Raw genomic sequence first — 25,554 nt, forward strand, 5'->3', positions numbered from 1 at the left:
CACTTGAGAGTTGCTTGTAACAGTTGGTCTAGGAACAACTTTGGAATTCTTTCCAGGGAATAAATATGACTCTCTAACGTATAAAGAAGAAAAGAAAAATGAGGCAAATAAGAGGGGGAGGAGGGGGAGAGAGAGAGACATAAAGGAGAGAGAGTAGAAGTAAATGAACAACATAATCAGGGGGTAGGGGTGGGATAGACAGGGAGCCTAGTAAAGTGAAATTTTAGTTCACCCTCAGGCCAGAAGGCATGGCAGTATTCTGACTTAAAAGTATGAGATGACGCTGTGGGCACAGCATCTGCTCCCCCACTTCCTTCAAGGTGAAAAATCCTTCCTTTCCGGGTAAGAGTCTACCTGCCATCTTGGAGCTCCTGGAAATGTACTGCTGAATGCAGCACTCGTCAAGATTCTATTGTCAACGTCGGCATTGACAGTGCCTGAAAAGTAAAGCGGGATCAGAAGTGAGATGGGACGGCAGACTGACGGGAGCACAGAAATTCAGACTGCTTGAGCTCCAGTTAGTCTCATCAAGATCCAGGGTAACCTTGAGCAAGTCACTCTTTTCTCTCCAGACCTGAAAATCTATGTGTGGTTAACTGTTTTAAGATTTGGATAAAGATAATACAATAACTTTCTGAATAAGAACTCCAGTGAAAACCATAAAATACCATTAACTTTTTCACTAACTCACTTACTCATTATGTGATAGAGTTCAAAGCTAGTGCCCTAGAACATGCTAGCGAAATGCTCTGACCACTGAGATACATGTCAAGTCCTCTTTTTACTTTTCATTTTGAGACAGGATCTTGCTAATCATTTAGATTGGCCTTAAACTTATTCTGTAGACCAAGCGTACTTAGAAATGAGCTCTTCTTGCCTTAGCCTCAATAACAGCTGTAATTACATGCCTGTAATTTCAGGAAGACCCAGTCCTGATTTATGTGTATTGTAGAGTTCATATGTATACATGTTCCTGTGTATGTGTGTATATATGTACATAGATATCTCTCTGAATGTGAAGGCCAGTCATCGGTATCTAGTATCTTCCTCAATTGCTCACTGCCTTGTTTGTTTGGTTTTGTGTGTGTGTGTGTGTGTGTGTGTGTGTGTGTGTGTGTGTGTGTGTATGTGTGTGTTTTGATTTTTTTTTTCTAAAGAGCATCTCTCACTGAGCCCAGAGTTACTTAATTCTGCTACACTGGCTGGTCTGCACCATCCTGTCTCTATTTCTTTAGCTTTGAGATTACAGGTCCGTGCCATTATACCTGGTTTTTAACATGGGTGTCGTGGAACTGAACTCAAGTCCTCACACTTGCACAATAAGAATTTTACTGACTGAAGCACCTTCTCCCCTGACCCAGATGGTCTCTGGTTGTTTTCATTGTTTCCCCCGATGCCATCGTAATTCTGGGCTTAAAAAGCAAGCCCTCCAATTACGGTGAAAATATTAATGGTCTACTCTCAAGACCCTGCTAAAAACTGAGCAAACTTCCTCCAGTGCTTTTGAGTTGACCGCCATTTCTAATCATTCTCCTGTCTGTTGATTATCCATTAAGAGCCCACTGTATGACCTCAAGCAGTGGAATCCTAGTGGGTTGGCACTTGGGTTTGAAGATGACTGCCTAGCCTAACCAGACAAGCGTCAGGTCACCTTGAAAGGTACTGAATCCCCATCCACTCCCCGGCTTCCGTCGCTTGCTTGTGATGGATGGAACTGTGTATCTGTCCTCCTTCCTCTTTGCTCAGGGCTCAGTTCAGGGTTTGAGTTCACTGTGTTGCTTTACATGAGCTTTAGAAAAACTTTACTGGATGCATCAAATCGATGGCACATCCCTGTCCCTTCTGAGAGATTTGCCATTAATTAACTCCACAACGAGGCTACGGAACTGGTGGGGAAAGGTGATTCCTAAGTAACACAACAGAGCAGGACTCAGCTAGTGCCAGGGGAGAAAATTGCTACCATTTGGGAGCTACATTCATTCTTTCAGGCAACCCTGCCATGCGCTGTAATAAAAGGAGCAATTTATCAAATAGTATCTTAATGGCCTAGAGGGGTTAATGCACCTTTAGTGGAAGATTATACTCCTTTCCCCAGTAAAAATCAAGACGATTTCTTCACAAAGTCATTTATGTTGGAGTATAATGCCAAAATGAAATACAGAAAACGTAAAAAAAAAAAAAGAAAAAGAAAGAAAGAAAGAGAAAGGAAGAAAAGAAAGAAAAAAAATTCATACATCGATTGTCAATTTGAGATTTGCTTTTTCTTTTTCCAGAAAAGATTTCCACCCCAAACCAAGCCCTCCTTTCTTTTCTACCTCACACCCCCTCAGCCTACAAGTGCACCTCAATACAAATTGCCATCATTTTAATCAAAGTGCATTTGAAGCCCAAGTGAGCTCACAATGGGAAGTGATTAGAGTGGTCCAGGGGAGTCTTTAATTAAAGATGCCATTGACAAGATAACAATGGTTTTGAATGCTGTTAATAGAGCGCAGGAGAAAGTACACCTTAATGCAATAAGGGGAAAGTCACTGGTTCATGGGTTTGATTGCACATTGTGAGCAGGTACCACGTCCCATAATTATTTTTATTTGTATGGCCATCTCTTTTATTACCCATGCTGGAAGTAGAAATAACCTGTCCTATTAAGATATTTAATATATATCATCCTTTCCACTTCACATAGTTATAGTCTAATAAAAATGCCAGGAGAAGACACCAGCCCTCAGGAAGGCTATCCCCGTGCTGCCAAGATAATACACACAGCCCGTGGAAGACATGAACCATTCACCTCCTAGCTCCCTGGGTGCAGTCTTTAAGCTGAACCACCCGACCCTTCCAGGTCTCCGTGAGGTTACATGCAGACACAGAGTACTTCTCTGCATACTGGAACATTGCCTCCAGCCGCTGCAGCGCTGAAACCCTGGAAAGGAGCAACGGCTTGATTAGTTAAGCCATACCTGGTACAAGGAGCAGGAACAGAGGATTCCAACAGACAAAGTGGTTCAACAATAACATAATAGCTCCCTAAAAGATGCCCCATGCTGCTCTGAGGTCCTGGGCACGTTCTTTCCTTTTGCTAAGGGATTCTCCAGGTATGAGTCATGTTAAAGACATTGAGAAGCAGAGCTTCTGCCAACTATCTAGGTGAGCACAATGGAAGGTCTTAAGAAGGCAGGAGAGACAGAGTCAAGAGATCTGAGAACTTCATGCTGCTAGCAGAGGGAAGGAGGGACCTTACCTCAAGACTTGAGTAGCGTGCTGAAGCTGGAAAAGGCCAAGAAAGACTTTTAGCTTAGTGGAATCTCTGCTATTCAGACCTCGAAGGAAAGCTTGCTTTAAGCCATTTGTTTGTGAAATAACAGGGCAGAAACTCAGGCCTCTGTGTGATCACTATACAAACTCTACTATTCTATCTTCTCAAGACTTCCTCTGGAGTACCAACCCTCATGGCAGAATTTGCGTACGAGCCCAGCTTTGGGGATGCAGTGCTTAGCTCAACATTTGGCCTTTGACTGGCATTCATGAGGCCCTGGCAGCTAATCACTAGTGTTTCCTAAAATAATAATATTCCAGGCTTGTCAAATATGGCCTGCAGAACAGCTCCTTCCTACCACTATCAGACGCCCAAACCACTAACATATGTACATACACCTCATACTTACACATACCCCTACACTTACCCATACACATATGCACATATTCACACTCATACACACAAACACACATTGATAGACACACTCATATATTCATACACATACACTCATATATATACATATATACACATACACTCATACACACATTCATGAACATTCTCACACACTCATTCACACACATACACACACACACACACACACAAAATAGGCACTAATAAGGTACTAGATTACCATCTTAATTCTGCCTCAAAGTTGACCTGTGCCATTGGCTTTGTCTCATCCTTCTACCCAGTAGCTTCCGTACATCTAAGCAACGAAGATACTGGGCATGATTTCTCTCTAGGTCTTCCCTGACTAAAATGAAATAAGATTAGCGTTTCCTCCAGAGAAAGCTGTTTCCCCATTCCAAATGTAAATGCATAAACAACTTACTAGATATTAAAAACTGTCACAGCAGCGTGATGCATAGATCCCCTCCTCTCCCTCTCCCCTCACTCTTTCACAGCAAGGCATCATTTCACTTCTAAAAAGCCCAACACTGCATGAAAGATGAGCCTTAAATTGTGTCTAGGAGCTGGTGATTTGCACATGATTTGTGCTTCCTTTAGTATATTAATTGGTAAACACCCCCACGAATGTGTGTGTAAACGAAAGCCGTTTAACATATGCAAACAGTTTAATCTCTCTCAGTGTGGTGTTGCTCCATTTCAACAAGCCCAGATACTCCTTACTCTCCTCCCACCACATGCCCCTCAGCGCTGCCTTCTTCCCGGGATGCTATTTTAGATAATACTATGTGGGTGACCCAAATCTTTAAACCCTTGAATGGTAGAGATGCACTTTGGTCCCTCGTGAATTGCGCATGGGGGCTGCTTTAATGCGGTGTTCTCAATCTGTGCTTCCCAACTAATGGAATACAATGGCTTGATGAGCTGTGGCATTATTTCCCAATCATTGCTAATCAACCTCCAACCTGCCTTCCTTGCTAAGGAATAGATGCTGCTACACACAGACGGCAGATGTAAAGAGAAATGTTGAATGTTCTGTGATGGCAGCAGCATCAAAAGCCTTAACACTAAGCATTAAGCTCAACCAGCACCTGGACTCCATTTTGGGAGGCTGCCCTGTATTTATCAGAAGCCCAAATCTCTCTTTTATTTTTTTTAAATACTTGATCATATTTTTTTATATAATACATTCCAACCACAGCTTTTCCTCCCTCCATTCCCAGCACCACCTCTCTCTCCCCACCCCAGTCCTCTGTCTCCATTACCTTTCAGAAAAGAGCAGGCCTCCCAGTGATTTGAACCACACTTATCATGACAAGATGTAATAAGGTTAGGCATAAATCCTCATATCAAAGCTGGATAATGAGGCAACCCAATAGGAAGAAAAAGCTCCCACTAGTAGGCAAAAAGGTCAGAGGCACTCTTCTTCCATTGGTAGGAGGGGAACAAAAAACCCAAGTTAAATATATAAAGAGCTCAAGGAACTAGAGCAAACCATTGAGTGCAGACCTAAATAGCAAAATTCTCGTTAGAAGAATCTGAAATGACCAAGCCCCTCTTATATGCACAGCTATTTGAATATTTTCTTAAGAACAACGCAATTTCCAAATGTTAGTGTCAAGGACACTTTGTGAGTAAAAGAAGTAGGACAGCCTGTCTCTATTCTATAAGCACTGAACAGACCTTTATTGGAAGAATACAGGAATATAGAATGAACTGTGCAACCTAAGAAATTCTGAGCCGGATGTAGATCTCTCCTGAGACACAGCCAGAATACAGTAAATACAGAGGCAAATGCCAGCAGCAAACCACTGAACTGAGAATAGGACCCCCGTTGAAGGAATCAGAGAAAGAACTGGAAGAGCTTGAAGGGGCTCGAGACCCCTTATGAACAACAATGCCAAGCAACCAGAGCTTCCAGGGACTAAGCCACTACCTAAAGACTATACATGGACTGACCCTGGACTCTGACCTCATAGGAAGCAATGAATATCCTAGTAAGAGCACCAGTGGAAGGGGAAGCCCTGGGTCCTGCTAAGACTGAACCCCCAGTGAACTAGATTGTTGGGGGGAGGGCGGCAATGGGGGGAGGATGGGGAGGGGAACACCCATAAAGAAGGGGAGGGGGAGGGATTAGGGGGATGTTTGCCCCGGAAAGTGGGAAAGGGAATAACACTCGAAATGTAAATAAGAAATACTCACGTTAATAAAAAAAAAAGAAAAAAGAAAAAAAGAAATTCTGAGCCATGTTCCTGCTTTAGAACTTTTTGAAGATAAAAAAAAGTGCAGAATCTGCTGTAACAAATAGGCTATTGGCCAACTCTCTTCTCTTTTCAGTTCCTTGCCACCTACTATGTCTTCCCAGATGTTTGGTTTTTTGCAACCTGCATAGGAATTGTGAGAAAAAGTTTTCAGGGCATGAGTGAGTTCATAATTTGAAATTAGTGAGAAATGAGAGCTTTGAAGAGCCTAGCTCACTGGCAGATTCTAGGATGTTACTCTCCTGAGAAATGCTTTGTAATTTGTGGTCAAGGAAAGATAACAACAAAATCCCTGAAATGTTTAGTACCATAGGTCAGAGTCTGGATTTTAATGGAAAGGGAAAAAAATTGTAAAAGTAATGAGAACAGTAGGTTAAAAACTCTAGAAAGTTAGAAGTACCTTGACTTTTATGGGTCTTCTTTTAGTGCTATAGTTGTTATCTGTCTTTTATGTCAGTTCCATTACTATATGATTTAATTATGTATTGACCAAGACTCTGACATGGTAAAACTATTATTACTCTCCTGTCTGGATTCCGGAGTGATACTGTGCATAGAGATGAGGGGGGGAAAATCCCTTAATCTACGATCTAGGTCATCAGGAAGAAGACAGGGACGGTGATTACCAAGTTCAGCAGGGCAGACAACAGTCATGAAAACCACGACCAGACCCTGAAACTGGCAGTTTGGTCCTGAAGAAAAAGATCTTTTACAAGTTTAGTATCAGATCAGCAGCCGTCGAGTTAGAAGGCACAATGTCTTAGCAGCTACACCCGCCATGTCAGGGTCAGCAGTGTTGGCAATGGAACCCAGAAAGAAGAGAATGCTACTTATTCCACAGGGCAGACAACACTACCTGCAATGCCCCTGTCTCCCTGCAACTCATGGTTCATGCAACAAGAATTCTGAAAAAAAAATTTTTCCCAAGTTGCCCATTTATATTCATTCACTCATCCATCCATCCGTCCGTCCGTCCGTCCATCCATCCATCCATCCATTCTTTCATCGAATATATTTTTCAGCTCAATGAAAACTTGGAGGCTGGTAACAGAATTTCTGTCTCCTGAGATGAGGTTTCTAAGGGCTGATGTTCGTTACTTCACTGTATTCTCTCCCCCATATATTTACACATGCGAGTAAAATGCAGACGTGTGCACGTGACCTAAAGGTTTATAAGTATCACTGTTGAACCATTAGCATTGATAAAATACTATTATCTAATGAACAGAGTTCTTTGTGGCAAATGAAAACCACAAGCTAATTCGTTGTACTTTAGTCTATTTGAATCCAAAGTCATTCTGTCTTTGAATTTTATGGCAGTGACTATTAAACCTGCAGAGGGACCATGTTGCCCACTTTCCAGAAAGCTGAGTTCCTCTCATGATTCCCGGTGATGAGGTATTAGTTGTGAGGTGTACGTTGGTAATGCACAAGCAGAGATGCTGCGTTCTCACCATTCTGAGGGCATCTCCAGGAATGCTTTTTCTATCCCTTCAACTACTGGCAATAGTAAGGTTGACAACTGTGTCAAGTTGTATATGGCGAATCACCCATGTGAAACAATAGTTGCCTTTTGTAATTAGCAAGTACCTTGTGGTGGGTACTTTGAAACTATGTAGTTCTTTAGAAAAGAATATCTTCCCCTACTAGACTTTATCATTTGCAATTCTAGGTTACCTCAAGAATTGCTGTGGCTGTTAAGTGATGGTTTTCTGTTTATTCCTTGGCATTCGGTTCTTTTTAAGTTTTCCTTATTCATTAATTTATACCAGTAGCTCCTGTATGCTTTCTATTCCTTCCTGTGTTCTTACACTTTGTACTTTTTACTTATTTGGAGTCTCGAAATAGTGTGGATTTGATGAGTGGGAGCCCTTTCAAACTGGCTTCTGTAGTCTTTCCACCAAACATTTTGAGTGAGTATGTTTGGACACCAAGAATACAATAATGAACCACACTTTGAAATCTTTAGCCTCATGTAGAGTTCATCTTAGCTTAGAAGTGACATGAAAACAAATGAGCAAATAGGATAGTCCATTCGACACACCGAGCAAAAGAAAAGCAAAGGTCAGCTCTTGGTGTAGGGAATGTTCCAATTACCAGGGCATGGGCAAGGAGTGCCTCATTAGCGGATGTCATTTGCACAGAGCCCTGAACAGGACAGGGAGTCCAATGGCTGTCTGGAGGACATGTCTAGCACTGCAGAGCAGCAAAAATAGCCCCAATTCCTCGAGGCCAGAGCAAGCTGCCATGTGGCTGAGTTGAGAACAGACTGGAAGGCAAGAACAGAGCAGGAGGACCAGCCCTGTGACCAGAGCTCCCTAAATCCCACTCGTGTGTATTCCTAAGGCAGTGAAACTTTTACTAAAGAACGATCTATTGATTGACACATAGACATATTACCGAATAACTATGCTAACTCAGATAATGAAATTCTTCTAGAGACAGGGCCTGGATCTCAAATTACTTTAACATACAGAAGATCTAAATTATAGGCATATATGCAGGTTCCTATAAATGTATGTTTTTGCATCTCTAGGCGGATAATTTAATAGTTGGGTAACAAAGGCCCCAGGCAACAAGACTTTTCAATCTGGGAAGCATACTAGCTTATGTGATGAGGTGAACTAGTTCATATTGTGGTTCTGAAGTAACTGTTGTTAATAGGAGCAGATATTATTAGCTTTCAGCAATTAGAAAAAAAAGTGTGTTGGCTTTTCTTCTAGCAGGGACATGGATCCTGTCTTATATATTGTATAATGTGAGAAAATACAAATGCCATCCAAGCTTTTCTTATAAAGCTTCATCTTTGTCCACACTCAATTAAAGGTTTCTCTCCCAAGTCCTGTCCTTAAATGTCCTGAATAGTTATCCATGACTCAAGCTCGATCATATTCTCCATCTCGTCTTTCTTTGTGACGTCATAAGAGCCAACGATCTCTTGATGGTAACAGAGAAGAAAGATAGTCTAGTCATAGAACACAGGAGCTGTGAGTCAAAGTGTTAAGGTGGCTTATCTGACCACTTTCTCATTGACATCTCTGTGATTGTATATAGTAATTTCATATCTTCCCAGAATAAAGGCTTTTAGGTAATATTTGTAAATCTCTGATGGTCAAGGATAGAAAGTGACAGAAAAGGGCAAATTATTGTTACTGATGAAAATAAAAATTAAGATATTAAGTTTCGTTCCATCACCATAGAGATATTAATGACCATGGATGTGCTTTTCAAAGAAGGGGGATTACTATTAACTTTGGGTTTCTGGCTTGGCTCTTATGGTAGGACCCAATGCCCACTTATCACAAAGCCCTGGCACTCTAATATCCAGCATACTATGGCTGTGAGTGCTGATCGGACTTCCATTTATGACCGAGAGGAGTCTTGCTAAGCACAATGTATGTGCTGGCTCCTCTAATTAGCTGATCTCAGTTCATTTGGCATTAAATAATTCTCCAAATCCACATATGTTTTAACAATTCCTTCAACAAGGGGGGATGATTCTCTGAAAGCAATTACATAGGTCTTTTAGAAGAGCTTCTCATTGGTCACTCATAGGTATCGCTGCTTCTCTCATCCATGATGAATGAAGGTGACAATTAGAAGAAAAGCTCTTGACCCTCTCTATAAGTCACTGGCAGTCCTCCATACACAAGCCACAACTATGTCCTGAGAATATGCTCTTGACATTCACCTCTTACTCCAACCTTGAGTCTATCACTCTAGACTTCCCCAAGAGGATTTGCTACTGCGAACACAGTTTCGCAATCTCCCTTGCTGCTCAAATGTAAAGACATAGGGCCTCTCAGCTTAACATACGCTTTGCTTTTACAGAAGAAGAACTGTAAAATCCAGGCATTTTAAGAAAATAATCTTCTGAAGGCATAGCTAGTGCTTCACAAGGAGGCAAGGTGACAATGCAATGATGTTCAGCTCGGTATTGGATGCACTAGATGTGGGGTAATCCTGCTCTGTTAGATCACCTGGGTTTAGTCCAGTAGCAAACGATAGACAGTGAGCTCACGCGTGGCCCTGAAGAACTTGAGGTTAGGCCAGCGAATGTCAAAACATGTGACTCAGATATAGTAGCATGTAGGTAAACTCCTGAAAGAGGTTTCTCCTACATAAGACCATAAAATGAGTTTTGCCTTTGAGAACTGAATTACAACTTTATGCTGCTCAGGGCTTACTCTCAGGATCCAGGATGACACATTTAAATGTCTTCCTGAGTGGAGAGAGTATAAGTTTTGGGAATATCTAACTGAGCTAGATCTCAACACGCACTGTTCATCTGTGAGTCTGCAAATACCTCACTGATCATATCATTATATTTCTTACAAGTGAAAACACACAAAGCAAGCAAGAGATCAATTTCTTGTCCCTTAACACCTAGGCAGTTGGGAGAAATTAAGTGGGTTTCATGTTATGTTACTTTCACTCTTTGCTGTTATATAAACTTCATTCCCATGTTGCTTCTCCCCACTAGAGCTGAATAAAGCTGAGGGCTGGAATGTGGCCCAGTGGCCCTGTGTTCCCTTTCCCAAGATGGGTCGGGGGAAGGGAGCTATAGAGTGAACAGAGGGAGTCAATCAGGTATGACTCCTTGACTGAAATTTCACCTGGGTTTGCAGGTTTTACAGTGGTAATTTTGTTGTAAATAATTACAGCATAGGAAAACCTGAACTCCAGAGTTGGGCAAAGTGGCTTTAAATTCAGATTTGAAAATTAGATATCAGGTACATGGTTATGTGCATTTATAGCTTTCCACTGATCAATCAGTGTGAAATATTATGGACCCAGTATGTTTGTACATTGCAGAAATAAGTAGGTTTTTAACCAGAATAATCATATCTAATTTATATATACACAAGGTAGTGTTTTGTTGCATAGTAACTTGTTACTAGCACTAATTATTACTGAATATATTGTTTGGGGAAATGGATCTGGTGATGAGGCAACCAATTAAGTCAGTTCTATTAAATTCTTGGGATTTTTCATTGGTACAGCTATGTTAACAAGAATTATCATTTGATAGCTGGGGTTGGCTCTGCAGATGCATTTTAGGGTTCTCTCATTCTCTCCTTATTTCCAAATGACTGGTTGACAATTTTTGCTGGTGAAACCCGTTAAAATCTAACCATAAGTCAACCTTTGGTACCTGGGCAGTTTAAGGTTACTACCTGTTCTCCGAGTCATTCCACAAAGGGATGTCACCGTGCTTGTAAACTATCCCAATCTTTAAGTTCTCATTTGAAGTCCCTCATGTTTTACGTGCATCTCTGTCATATCTTTTTCTCATCTGTGAAGTCTGCAGTCAGATGGATCTGAGGTCCTCCTGAGTCCTGAAGTCACCTGTGGGCCTCCAGATATGCTTGTCACAACTCCCTTTGCACTGACCATCCCTCACTGTGCAGACGTCAGTTCAGAGCATTGGAACATCCACTTGAAGAAGAGAACGCAGCAGGGAAAGTGGGAGGTGAGATGCTCTGTGTGTGTGTGTGTGTGTGTGTGTGTGTGTGTGTGTGTGTGTGTGTGTGTGTGTTATTTTTTAAATGGGATTTGGGTTCTGTGGAAGGTTTAAATTTAACCTTAGCCGTTCTTATTACAGCAGATCAGCGGCAAAGCTGTTGAACATTTGCTAGTTGCCAAGCAGTTATGGAATTCATTTTACACAATCCTCTAGGTATTTGCTAGCCTTTACAAGTAATAATGGAAAACACAGGCGAAATATAATCCTGAGTTGTATGGTCTGAGAAGCCAGTAGTAATTACCCACTGAGACACATACACTATGCTCTTGCTTGATGAGTTTCCGGACTTGCTCCTAGGCCATGTCCTTTTCTGAACTGGCATTACTCTGTGTCAATGAGGATTTAGCTTAAGGAAGAGAGGCTGCACTTCTAAGTATCCAAGAACACGGACTGAGCCTAATATATGTTTAGAGCATTAGCAAATACATGGAAGATTATCACCACCATGTAAATAAGTACATGTAAGGAGATATATATCAATATGAGAGAGGCAAGCTAACAACCAAAGAGACAGTGAAAGCCAAGAAAGACTTCAGTGGAATTACTATTTTAAGTGAAAGCGATGATTTGCCTGTCTAATGGGGAATTCTTCATGTCCAACTGAAGCCAGTTTGCATGAAACACAGTAACCTACATGTGCCAGTCCTGGAATCTTGCCTCTTAGGGACATCAGGCAAAAGAAGTCAAAGAAAATCATGTTTTCTAGGAGAAAATATACAGTCGCTGCCATGTATTATGTTTGCCGAGCACAGCTGTATCTTGAGACCAGTCCATTTTCTTTGTTGTAGAACGTATTCTGCTATATGTTGGGTCCTGGCACTGTGACAGGAGAATGTTTTGGGCTATAAAGTTCATCGAGAGGTCGTGTTGTAGTCTTCTCTCCCCTCGTGTTTTGTTTTGCCTTGATTTTTTTTCCTACCACTTCATTTCTCGGCTTCTCCTCACAATCTTCTCCATCCAGATGGTGTTCGATTTATGCTCCACCAAACCAGTCACACATGCCTAAGTTCTTATCAGAGAGGGTGAAATATTCTAGTGCATCTTATCCAAATCATTTACTTAATGGTCCCTTGTGAATGATTGAAAATGAAAGGGGATAAAGTGGTGGAGTGAAAAATAAACATCAACTTAAGGGTGTTTTAGAAGGTTTTCCAAAATAGATCTTGGGGGGAGAAGTAATAATAATGTAAGTTGGCTTATTGAGGTTAACGTTCAACTTCTTAAAAACTGGTACTGAGCAATTAACTAGAAGTGGAAATTTCAAAGCAATGTTTGTTATCATTCCTATTAAAATGGACACCATACTGTACATGACCCATTTCATGCATTCTTGCCTCCAGCTGTTATCTTAATAGAAAACAGCCATCTAACATTGATATTTAAGACAATAAAATATCCCGGGAGAGTTTATTTATTTATATCCATGTAAACTGTTGGGCCCGATGGCATTTGCAAACTGAGAGAATTCAACACGTCTTTCTCTAATAGGAAGTAATGTCAGTGGAGGATGAGTCCACATCCTGTTACTGCCTCTTGGATCCCTTCGCCTGTCATGTGCTGCTTGATAGCTTTGGAACGTATGCCCTCACGGGAGAGCCCATCACAGACTGTGCGGTAAAGCAGCTCAAGGTGGCTGTGTTTGGCTGCATGTCCTGTAACTCCTTGGATTACAACCTGAGAGTTTATTGTGTGGACAACACTCCTTGTGCATTTCAGGTCAGTCTTTTGCATTACAGTTGTTCTTTCTGTGAAAATTATGATTATCTGTATTATTACTTTTCTGCCGCTGTGCTAAATTCCCATGACCTCAAGGAAAAAGAGTTTATTTTGGTTTATGCTTCTGAAGGGATAGGGTCTACCATGGCAGGAGCCATAGTCTATGGCAGCAGAAGCAGGAAGCTGGCTGATTATATTTCCAGGAAGCAGAAAGAGGAAATGAGAAGTGGGCAAGGCTATACACTCTCAAAGCCTGCCCTTGGTGATATATCTGTTTTGGCAAACTCCATAACCTCTCCAAACAGTGCCCCCCACTGGGGAACACATGTTCAAATACATGTCTCTTGGGGGCGATATTTCTCACCTAAATCAGAGCAGCTTCCTAAACACCAGCATCAGTAGACGGTTCTCTGGTAGCAACTTGGAAGAGTACCTACAGCCACTTTGAACAAGAACTGTGTTACGGTGTGTCCTAAGCAGAAGCGACGAGGCAATTGACCCTCAAGAAGGGGCAGAGATTAAATTCATACACAACAAAAATGCCATTTACTAATTATGAAACCATCGAAAAGTATGGTCACAATTTATTAAATGAGTGTAAATGTGATAGAAGTGTTAGAGAAGACTTTTTAGAACATTTTTCAAACCTTCATGAATGGATGACATTGGAGAGAAAAAGACAGATGCCAGATCAAGAAAGTTAAAGGCACAAAGCACAGAACAGAGAGTTATTTGGTGTGGAAAGAGCAGTGTGAAAGTTGCCAACATCTATGGGAGTTAGGAGTTAGGAAACAATGATGATAAATCATCCAACACTCGGCAGTCATATCATATCAGGACACCAAGTCTAATAGTGGTCTATTAGGGCAGAGGTAGTTTAACATCTTTTCTATTTTCAGTGCTTTTAATCATGTATGATACATCTTGAACTAGGTACTCCTGAGGAGCATGGTTTATTAATAGAAGCAAGGGTAATGCAGGACAGACTGTGGAGGCTTTGCTCATATATAAATAGCATGGCTCTCCGACATACCTCCTTCCAGAGCTGTGCTATTCCCGTCCTGGGTCATTAAGTCCATTATGCAGAGCATTTTCTCTGTAACTAGGTTTTAAGACACTGAGCTAGAAAATTCATGTTTACCAAAAGAAGAGATTAAAGGACCCGAAAGTTAAACACAAGCCAGGAAGTGACTCATGACAATACACATTCCCAAACCTTCTTCCCTTCCTATATTGTAAGAAAGATAATTCATTGTGAGAGGCATCCTTAACCTTAGCTCCACAAAGAGGCACATGCATGCATGCATGCATGCATATATACATACAAACACACATACATATATACATACATATAAACATACATACATATAAACATATGCATACATATACATACATGTAAACACACATATAAATAAGCATATATACATGCATATAAACATGCATACATATAAACATGCATGCATGCATACATACATACATACATTTGTGGAATGTTGTGAAGCGTTCCAATGGAGCATTAATCCTCATCCTACAATTGTTATTTTGTGCTCCCATTTGCCCTCCCTCCCACCCGACAAAGCCGACTCCTTTATTAGAGAAAATACACAGGCATCATCTGGGATTCAAAAACCAAAGAATGAATAAATAACTGGAAAGGCATTGGGATTACTACATACACTAAACAGTGGTCTAAAATGTGCCAATGATTCCATATATATATATACACATATACATTCATATATGAGGTGCAGCTTAGTAACTCAGTGAGGGATGAAAGACAGAGCAAACTAGTCTTTAGAGGACTTTAGGAGTCTGTAGAGGATGTCCAGTCTCCTGACTCCTGCAGATAATCTACTGTTGATTATACTCACTCATTGCCATCAGAGTCAGCCCTTAGCCAGCTTGGAGTTTCTTCAGAACAATGGATTCACTTCCACATGCACTGGCAAGACAGACATTTTTCTAAGAATTTATTCCCAGTACTTTTAAACAATCTATTTTCATTTCCATTGATGCAACCAGATTTTACAGCAACTCAAATGTTTGGACAGATATGCATTGCAAGGGAAGTCCTACGAACACTTTAATCCCAGCTTCTAATTCACTATTCCTACTGGCCATCTGCCCTTCCTAGGCCTAGGGAAAATGCTGGTCTCTCCCTGTGGAGTCCAGGTATGATTACTGCATTATTCACAAGTATGCCTAAGTGGGTAAAAAGTTAACTTTGCTTGAGGGAAATGTTTCCCAGTAGATATACCTCTGAACCTCCCTCATTAAATCTTTTTACACTTGTGACCTTTTATTTCTCCAATTACCGAAGATAAAGAAAGTTTTCAAGTGGTACTTGGTATCACATGTTATTGGAAGACGTATATGGGAACTGTCATGTGTAGCAGAGAAAAGACCTCTTTTCTGGGTTTCTGAGACATCTACCACATAGAACGTATAACTTTTCAAATTGAACATAGAATAAAGCATAACTAAGTTTTTTTGGGAAGGGGACTTCATTCAGAATATAATTATCTAGTTTTGTGTATTTTCCTTTTTTATGGTTTGTCCATCCATTATTCTGTCTGTCTGTCTGCCTCTTTTCTTGTTAGGTAATCATGTTCTGTATTTTCATCTTGCTAAGTAATGCATTCAGAACTTTCCACATAGAATCACTGGTATCACTTTAATATCTTAAACCATCTAGATTATAAAATATATGGCTTTGTTCAAGATATTCATTAGTAGTTACTAACCAGTTTAAACCATACCATTTTAAGAAAGCTTCAAGAATTCACTGTTTGAGCCTCTAAAACACTTCATGGCTAATACCACCTAACGTGGCATGAGCCACACAAACTGTCCACACTGTTTGCTTATTTTCTATAACCCACATAGTATCCTCCCACATCTACAGAAAAATATTAGATTTGTAGCATGTCCAAGATTATTAATACACCATGAAACTAAAAATTAAACAATGACATACTGGTTTCTTGCTAATTAGCAGTTTAGTTTCTAATTTTAAGTATGTAGTAAAAGCTGTTAACTAAATATATACAGTGCTGGGAAATATTCAAAAATTCATGATAATAGACATTAGCAATTATTAACACTTGTACAATTTTTGTTCTGTGTATTAATGTATATAGAACTGTTAGTTGCAAGGGCATTTTCATAAAAAAAAAAACAACCCTATAGTATATGGTGAACATGTCATGAGCCCCAGAGTCCCTAATCTTTCCCATCTCATTCCTCCACCTACTTCCTTTAGAACCTCTCAGTTTACTTTCCATTGCTGTGACAAAAATATCCCAACGAAAGCAATGTGTGAGAAAATGCGGGATTTAGAATATGTCATGGTAGAGAAATCAAGGTATCTGGACCTTGAGGCAGACATTCCATCCAATTCAGCAGAAGAGAAAAGTTAACTTGTACCTGGATACTAGTGTTGGGCTCATGTTCTGTGCTGTTACACAGTCCAGCATCCTCTGAGTAGTAACTATCACAGTAGGTGAGTTGGCCCAAATCAATCCTTCCCTATTGAGAAGGCCAAGAGTGAGCTGATCTGAACAGACTCTCATTGAAATTCCCTTCCAAGGGATTCTAGGTTCAGTCAACTTGATGGCTAACAGCAGCCACCACAGGCCTTTTGTTCCTCTCAACATTTTACCATGCATTTTCATGCCATGTGCGCACACATGATATTATGTATCTGTATAGAATCCATCCATAAACGAGAAAGAACACAGCATTGGCCTGAGTCTGACTTAATTCACTTAAAATAAACACCATTGGATCTATTTTTTTTTTTTTTTGGCAATCATCACTTTGTTTTTTTACAGCTAAAAGGAAAAAAAATGCCCATTGTGTACATATATCACATTTTTTTTTATCTTAGATCCTTTATTGGATACCTAGGTTGATCCTAAAATTCAGCTTTAGTGAATAGTGCTGTAAGACATATTGATGTTCAAGTGTCGCTGGGAAAAATTGACTCAGAACCCTTTGGGTAAATACCCAAAAGTAGTATAGCTGGGACATAGGGTAGATCCACCGTTAGGTTTTTGTATTTGTTTGTTTTGGGAAATACTGCTTTAATACCGATTCTGATAGTGGCTGGTCTGGATTCCATCCCTACCAACAGAATGCAAGAATTCTCTTTGTTCGCACGCTCGCAGAATTCCTTGTTATTTTCTTAATGACTGTCATTCTGACTTGGGCGAGATGGGATTGCAACATGTTTTTAATTTTTCATTTGTAGATGGCTAGAGAGGTTGAACATGATTTTATATGTTTACTGGCTCTCTGTATTTCATCTCTTAAGATTTATTAGTCCAGTTATTAAGCCAGTTTATTGATTGGATTGTTTGATTTTTTCCCCCCTGCTTAGGTTTTTCTGATTTTTTGAATATTCTAGAATATTCCATCTTCTATCCAGTATATAGCTGGCATGGGTGGACATCAGAGGACTTTTTACCAGAGTTGATTCTCTTCTTTTACCATGTGTGGCCTGGAGGCCAAATTCAAGTCATCAGGCTTGATGGCAAACAGCTTTACCCACTAAGCTAACTTGCCTGTCCTAGGGTTGATTTTGTATAGGGTAAGGAGGAACGGGGACAGTTTCACTGTTCGTCATGTGAATATCTGAGTTTCTCAGCAATAGCAGGTGAAAGTCTCTCCTGTAATATATGTTTTTGGCACTTTTTAATAGAGCTTATGTTTATCAAAATTAGTATAGAATTTTTCACAGAGCATTCAGGCAGATATTGCCCATCTTACAAGTTGTTTCAGCTATCACTGTAATGAAATGTTTATGTTCATTATATTTTGTAGTTAGGACACACTTATGACAACTGTTGTATTTATTTCATCTCAAATGACAAATACGCGCCCAGCTAAAGCTCGGCTCTTCATCAAGAAGGGAGGCTGCTGTGAGGGTCTGGTTATGTCTCTCTCATATCTCTCTGGGAAGTTCTTTCCCATAGAACACTTAAATTCTAAACGGCTTGGCAAGAAGATGAGCTTCCAGACCAAATCTATGCGTCTGCTGACTCCTGATTATAACCCAGCAGTACAGAGCTTCCATCAAAAGAAAATTCCATTTAACAAAGTTGAATCAACAGACGCAGCCTCACCTTTCTACCCAGCCTTCCTCCCTCCCTCCTTCCTCCCTCCCTCCTGCCTCCCTCCCTCCCTCCCTCCTGCCTCCCTCCACCCTGCCTCCCTCCTCCCTCCCTCCTTTTTCCCTCCCTCCTGCCTCCCTCCACCCTGCCTCCCTCCCTCCCTCCCTCCTTTCTCCCTCCACCCTGCCTCCCTCCTCCCTCCCTCCCTCCTTCTCCTCTTCCTCCCTCCCTTCACCCTGCCTGTAGGGATACCCTGCTTAATTCTAATCTGTCTGCACCACACTGGGTGATAGCAAAATGTCTTCAAAGGACAAAAGCAAAGGAGCCGCCCCCCTCCCTCAGATGCATTTGATGGAAGCTCAGGTATTTTATTTATTTCCTAAGAAAGATATCTAAAGCTGACTGCAGATTACATCAACTCAAGTGTGCTGCTAGCAAATAAGTGTCAGCTGCCTAAGGGTGAGAAAAGAGTGAGCCGAGGAAGGCCAGAGGAGGTCTGTCCTCTCTGTGCATCCTCTGCGATGGCAGGCAGGAACAGCCATTTTGTGCCTTCTCAGATGCATCAGAGGCTGAGGGTTCAAGATATACTTTCAGTGGAGTTCTGTTTAAGACCTGGTTTTGTTATATATTTTATGACACAGTGGCATGCACATACATGCATGCCTGAGTGTGCACACTCATGCACATGCCCACACCACACACACCACACACACACCACACACACCACACACATACCACACACACACACACACCACACACACACACCACACACACACACACACCACACTCACACACACACCACACTCACACACACGTGCATGCATAAACTTTGAAATGAGGAAAACCAGGAGTTAAGATCTCCCTGTATCTTCACATCTTCATCTCAGAATGTAAAGAAAAAACAACTCATTTTTCTTCTTCATGGAGCTCAGCACCTCTATTCACTACCTCTCGGTACTCATTACTTACTTGGCATTAATGTGGATTTAGAACCTAATTTCCAAGGATTTCCTCCAGATGTAGTTCTTATGTTTATCAATAATGCAACCCTGGGAAAGAGTGTTCATGTAAAGCATTTAAAGGAAAACAGCACAGCAACACAATGTGTCTATGTGCGTATGTGTGTGCGAGTTCAAACAGTTTTGTCTCATAAATATGTAAATTCAGCCTGCCTCTGTTAGTATCCCTGAAGCATACCTGAATATTGCCGGCTGTCTCATTAAATCAACATAAAGAGCTCAGTGAGGCACAGTGTGCAGGCTTCTCCTGGCTGCTGCTTCAAGAGCTAGATGGCTCGCAGGCTCAAGTGCGAAATGAAGAAGTCGAGGGCCCAGTAAAACCATCGTCCAGAGCGTTCCAGGCACATTTTTTATACAGACAGAAGCAGGACTCCTTGTTTCGTTAAGGGAACCAGTTAAACAGTAGGGGAAATTGAACAGGAGGCCAAAATCCAGTGACTGTCAGGCCATGTTGTCCCTGCAGATGATTCGAAATGAGTTCAGTAAAGCTGGGGCATCGCCGATTCACAGATCCACGTGGTCTCGGTTGCAGTGGTATACGCTTGTAATAACTCTACAGGCTGAGGCAGGAGAATCCTTAGTTCAAAACCAGGTGGGCAAAATATCAAAACTACATCTAAAACCTAACAACATCAACAACAATAACAGCAGTAACAATAGCACGACAAAAGTCCCCCAGCACTATCTAGCTCTTGAGAAAAAGTGCAGTGTACTGCACGTAGAACTAAACTTCTGTGGCAAGGTCAAAATATCCACTCTTAAAGTTCTTTGTACATGGGATAAAGTTCCTTTTCTTCTGTTGTTTTTGATTCTAAAGTCAGCTATAAATTTATGAATATGTAAATATAGTGATTAGTCCATGATTAGGCCTTTTCATTTAATAATTACTTTGCTTCAGAATTGATCTAATTGCTTAATATTTTGCTGAAGACTAGGCAATAATGTTAATTGCACATAGCTGGTTTCTGCAAAGCAGCGTGCTAAAAGACAAAGCATAATTGCACTTATATTTAAATTAAGGAGCCTAAAGCAAGACATTTGAGAGGGTACCTCTTACTACATGGTAATTTTAACTACACAATAATTTTACAAATTCTCTTCTCTGCATTGTTTGCATGTCTGTTAAATGTGTGTGGTGTCCATTGTCTATTTCTGTATCCTGTGGATGTGGATGTTGTATTTGTTATTTATGAGGTGTTTGTGTATGTGTGTATATGTGTTGTGTGTGTGTGTGTGTGTGTGTGTGTGTGGTACAGTGTGTGTGTTATGTGGTGTATATGTTATATATGTGTGATTTTTTATGTTGTGTGTTTGTGTGTGTCTGTGTGGTGTACATGAATATGGAAAAGCATGCACTTGTCCACATACATGTGAACATCAGGACAGAATGTAAGATGTCTTCCTCTGTGCCTTTCCCTTACTGCCCTGAGTTAGGATCTCTCACCAAACCAGGAGCCTTTGGCTACCCTTTCTAGACATGGAACTCTTGGCCTCTTCTTAGGCCTCAAGGCTGAGACACAGAGTGTATGGCCATGCATGGCTTTCTATGTGGGTGGTGCTAGAATTCAAACTCAGTTCCTTGTGCTTCCAAAGCAAGTGCTTTTACCCACTGAGCCTGTACCCCATCATTCCTACCCCACTTTCTACATTTTAAATTATATGTGCTTAAATTATATGCTTAAATTATATGTGAAATAAACAAAATATATTAAAGTATATATGGTAAATATACACTAATATCATCTATCTTGCACCAGTGAAAAATTATTCATCATAGAGAAGTTTATAGTAGTCTGAGTTTCTCGTGAATTAAAAACAAAAACAAAAACAAAAACAAACAAACAAAAAACCCAGTAAGCCCAGTATAACAAAAGGCAAGAATGTCTATGGAAGGAAATACTGGACTGTCATGAAGATATACAACTCTAGCCTTTCCCTGTCCCTGGTCATACACCTTTAGGCAAATCACTTTCTTGGGAGAACCCTGGGGACCTTAGATCCCTTGTAAATATAGAAGTTAGTGTATATTCAGGTGGATCATCATTTATGCATACATATATCCTCATACATGAATACAGCACAGTAACCCTATATCAGCTGCTTGGTGGCGAGTGGTTGCACCGCTAAACAATCGGTACCAGCCTGAGCGTAGCTCCAGTGGACACTCATTAAATCTCACATGGAGGAACTACTGACTCAGTCTATAAAAATGCCATGTCCTACCCCAGTCAGCCTTTAGAATTGATTAAGGATTGATTCTCACCCCTACCCCGATCATTTCCTACCACTGTGCATGAGAAACGTGGGCCACATGTTGTAACCAGGGTTGCAGTACGTAATGACATGAAGTATCTGCCTGGTGCGGTCATCGTTGGTCACATGTATGCATGTAAGTTAACTAAAAACACATACTGCAGTCATCACGGCCACATCCCCAAAGCTCTTGTTGCCTTCATGGTCTGTGGTCACCGTGCTTATTGCTGGCACAGAAACCACAAGAAAGGTTCTTCCCACAAGCAAGAAGACAGAGCTGCAGGACGTGGTGTGGATCGCAGTCATTTCACCCAGACGTACTAGAAGAGCAGCCATCCCTACTTGGATCAGATTTCTCTCTATTGCTACGATGACTACACCCTAACCAGAAGGTATTCAGAGACGAAAGGGGTTATTTGGTTTTCCTGTCTTGGTCACAGTCCATCAAGAAGGAAGGTTATCAATCTCAAGCAGGAGCACGGAGTCAGAAACTGAAGCTGAGAACCTAGAGGAGCACTGCTTACTGACTTGTTCTCCATGGATCACTCTGTTTTCTTTTTTATATCCCCAGGCCCACATTCCCAGGCACAGCACAATCCACAGTGTACTAGACACTCCCCATCCATCAGTTATTAAGATGCCCTGCGATTTTCCCTACAAGTCAATGGGAGGGAGTCATCTTCTCAGTTGAGGATTCCCCTTCCCTAGTGACCTAAGTTTTGTTGTGTTAAAAAAAAAAAATCTAGGGGTTGGGGATTTAGCTCAGCGGTAGAGCACTTGCCTAGCAAGCGCAAGGCCCTGGGTTCGGTCCCCAGCTCCAAAAAAAGAAAAGAAAAAAAAAATCTATCCAGCAAACTACTCAAGAATAAAAACTAGAAACACTTTAAAATTGTCAGTCATTCTATAGCCTGGTATACAACTCTCAGGAACGATTGCATGGGCAGCTCACACGTGAGAATCACGAGTTCAGACCAACCTGCACAACTTGGTGATACCCTGTCTCAAAGCGAAACACTTTTAAAGACAAGGGCTGTAAGTGTTTATAAGAACGTTTGCCAAGCATGTGAAGTCCTGGTACCTCAAATTCCCAGAACCTTAAAAAGACGTGTCCATATAGCTCAGGCAGGAAGTAGACACAGCATGGGGCTGCTTTTAGCCTCTAATAACATGTGCTTACTGGTCCACTTGCTCTCCTTTTTTCTGACTGGTTGTAGCATCTTGCAGCCTATAATGCAGGAAGGCCTTTAGCCTGACATTTTTCCCAGCTTGGCAAGAAACTGCAAGTCACAGGTGGTTCTACAAATGGGCTTGGGGCAGGCTCTCATCTCCAGCCACCGAAAGCCTTACCTCGGTAGTAATTTACTATTCTGCAGAATACATATTTATCTAACTGTTCCACTTGCCCTATCAATGTAATTCTGGTCACAACAAGTTCAGAAGCAATTAAGTGTTTGTTCAGTAGAACCTGTGTGGGCTTTGTTTGTCATGAGTGTAATTATAATGATTTCTCAGTGAAACATGCAGGAGTGTTTACCTTGGGAATTCGATTTCTTGTTTCTGAAGTCAAGCTAACTTGATAAAGAACTTGTCTTTCTTGGCCTTTTGGCTTAAAAAAAACTTTTATGAATGCTAACATAAATAAACACGCACTCTAGAACATTTATCTTGAGCCCAAACGGAATGTTAGATAAGGCCTGTCTCAGTGAAGAATTGCAGCAAAGTAGACAATACCTGGTCTGCCTGTATTGTGAAGGGCTGTGTAGCACTGTGTGCAGCCAATCCCTGGGTAGTGTCAAATCCAAACGAAACCCATATACCCCTAGAAACTCAACAGCATTAGCATCAGCTTGGGGTAAGGAGGAGTTTTAGTTTAAGGAAAGTCTCAGTTAGTTTAAAAGCAGCCAGAAGGAATACTATCAAGAAAATACATAACAAATGCTGGATCACATGAATAGAGGCACAAGGAGCCCTGGCATAAATTGTTGGAGGGAATATAAGTTAGTGTAACCATTATGGAAATCAGTATAGCGGTTTCTCAGAAAATTTAAACGTAGACTGTTTGATCCAGGAGTAGCACTCATGAGGAAATCTCAACCAGTGTACCACAAAGTGTGACACTCTTCACAATGGCAGCTTAGAGAATAAGCCTGGAGGTTAATCAGCTGCTGAAGAGATAAGGTAAATGTAGATCACTCACATATTCACAGGAATATTATGTAGGCATGATAACGAGTAAAATGGCATTTCCGAGAAAATCAATGCAACTGAAGATGATCATCCTTGTGAATGACGTAGACTCAGAATAAACATGAGTTCTCCTACAGTTTCTAGATTTAAGATAAGACACAAAGGTAGAAAGGGCCTGTGTGGGAAGAGGGGACCTGTGAGAGAGTAGGGTAAAGAAAGGTAATAGAGTTGTTATGACTAAAGTACATGGTATACACGTATGAGATGTCATGATGATGATCACTTTGTATAAGTAATATATGTTGTGTCATGAAAGTGTCTCTATGAAGGGCCGCAGGGAAAGACACCACCCAGCCTAATGAGCTGAGTTCAGACTCGTCAGCTCGCATCATGGAAGAATAGAGATTCCTCCCGTCTACACATGCATATCCACACCATACAAAAATAAATGAAATCTAAAAGGTCTGTATAACGTTAGCAAGAAAGAACAGTTGCCTCTTGAGGGTCAAATCCCCATTTCTCAGCAGCTTTTGACCCCAAGTGTGAAGCCCTGTCTGTCTGTGGAAGTGTGTGTTTGTGTCACAGGTATACATGGCAGTGTGTCTGACCACAGAAGAGAGGGTACAAAGAACTGCGGACTTCAATATGCCTCTTCCTCTTCTTTCCTGCTCCTACAGGAAGTGGTTTCTGATGAACGGCACCAAGGCGGCCAGCTCCTGGAGGAGCCAAAGCTGCTTCATTTCAAAGGGAATACATTCAGTCTTCAGATCTCTGTCCTTGACATCCCTCCATTCCTCTGGAGGATCAAACCATTCACTGCATGCCAGGTAACAACCAGCGACTTCTCACAGGAACAGCTTTGCTGTAACCAGCAGACCGGGGAGGGGCCTTCCTCTATGTGTTGCACCTCCAAGCTGTCAGTAATATAACGGTTTGGGCACACACAGGGAGTGGAACATATTATCATAAATTCACAGATGTCTAGCAAGTGCGGTGGGGGTGGGGGGAGTTCCCACATCTCAGGTTATACGACACTTCAGTCTTCTGTATGAATTGCTTGGTGTAGGTTCAAGACGGAAATCCAACCACTTAAGAGTAAAGATTTTTGTGTTGTTTTTATTAAAATCAATCATTTTGAGGCACTGTTTTAATCACAGTCAGCGGAGAAGAAGCAGAACGTCTCAGGGTGATGAGTTTGAGTGATAGTTGTGGCTGAGAACAGAGCTGTTACCCTTCATATGTGGAGGGCTTACTGCCAAATGCAATGAGCAAAAGGAGAGAGGATACCCCTAGTCAGGAAGCAAAGGCAAGAGGAAGCCTCCTGGGAGGCTTTGCACAAATACATAAAGATATTTGTGTACTTGTGTCCGTGTATCTCTGAATCAAGTTTTTCTTAAGCATCTCAGGTTATTTAATTATGTTTACCATAAAAGAGATATCTGTGAAGTTTGTGATCCTGACATCGAAGTCTGAGAATTCCCTTCATTGTTATAAGCAGGTTACCTCTACTTCAAGGCACAGGACATGTTTTTTTTAACCCTGGAGTAGTTTCTGGGAGGACTCATCAATCTGCAATTGCACAGGCTTTTCATGCAAGGCAGTATGAGCAGTAGAGTTGTGTGAGGCTTTTTATCCTTTCCATTCATACGGGACTTATAATACACCCGTGCAAGCACACATGTGTGGGCATATATACACACACATATACCTATTATACACCCATGCAAGCACATATGTGCATGCATATATATATACACACACATACTTATTATATACCCATGCAAGCACATATGTGCATGTATATATATATATA

The 25,554-nt window shown here is 41.1% G+C and overlaps 2 protein-coding genes across 7 annotated transcripts in view; both read left to right on the plus strand.

The window, feature by feature from the left end:
• Erich1 (glutamate-rich 1) overlaps positions 1 to 25,554 on the plus strand; it is a gene marked incomplete at its 5' end in the record, with an annotated part of 52,793,804 nt that overhangs the window by 40,567,996 nt on the left and 12,200,254 nt on the right.
• Unc5d (unc-5 netrin receptor D) overlaps positions 1 to 25,554 on the plus strand; it is a 546,654-nt gene that overhangs the window by 486,006 nt on the left and 35,094 nt on the right. For all 7 annotated transcript variants that reach the window (XM_087588379.1, XM_087588380.1, XM_087588381.1 and 4 more), the window contains 3 exons: positions 11,230 to 11,398; positions 12,941 to 13,168; positions 24,419 to 24,568. In XM_087588379.1, the coding sequence (XP_087444505.1) occupies positions 11,230 to 11,398; positions 12,941 to 13,168; positions 24,419 to 24,568 (547 nt within the window). The remainder of the gene's footprint in view (positions 1 to 11,229; positions 11,399 to 12,940; positions 13,169 to 24,418; positions 24,569 to 25,554) is intronic.

This window comes from Rattus norvegicus, chromosome 16 (assembly GCF_021556685.1).
Source record: "Rattus norvegicus strain SHRSP/BbbUtx chromosome 16, alternate assembly SHRSP_T2T, whole genome shotgun sequence".
Classification (NCBI taxonomy): domain Eukaryota; kingdom Metazoa; phylum Chordata; class Mammalia; order Rodentia; family Muridae; genus Rattus; species Rattus norvegicus.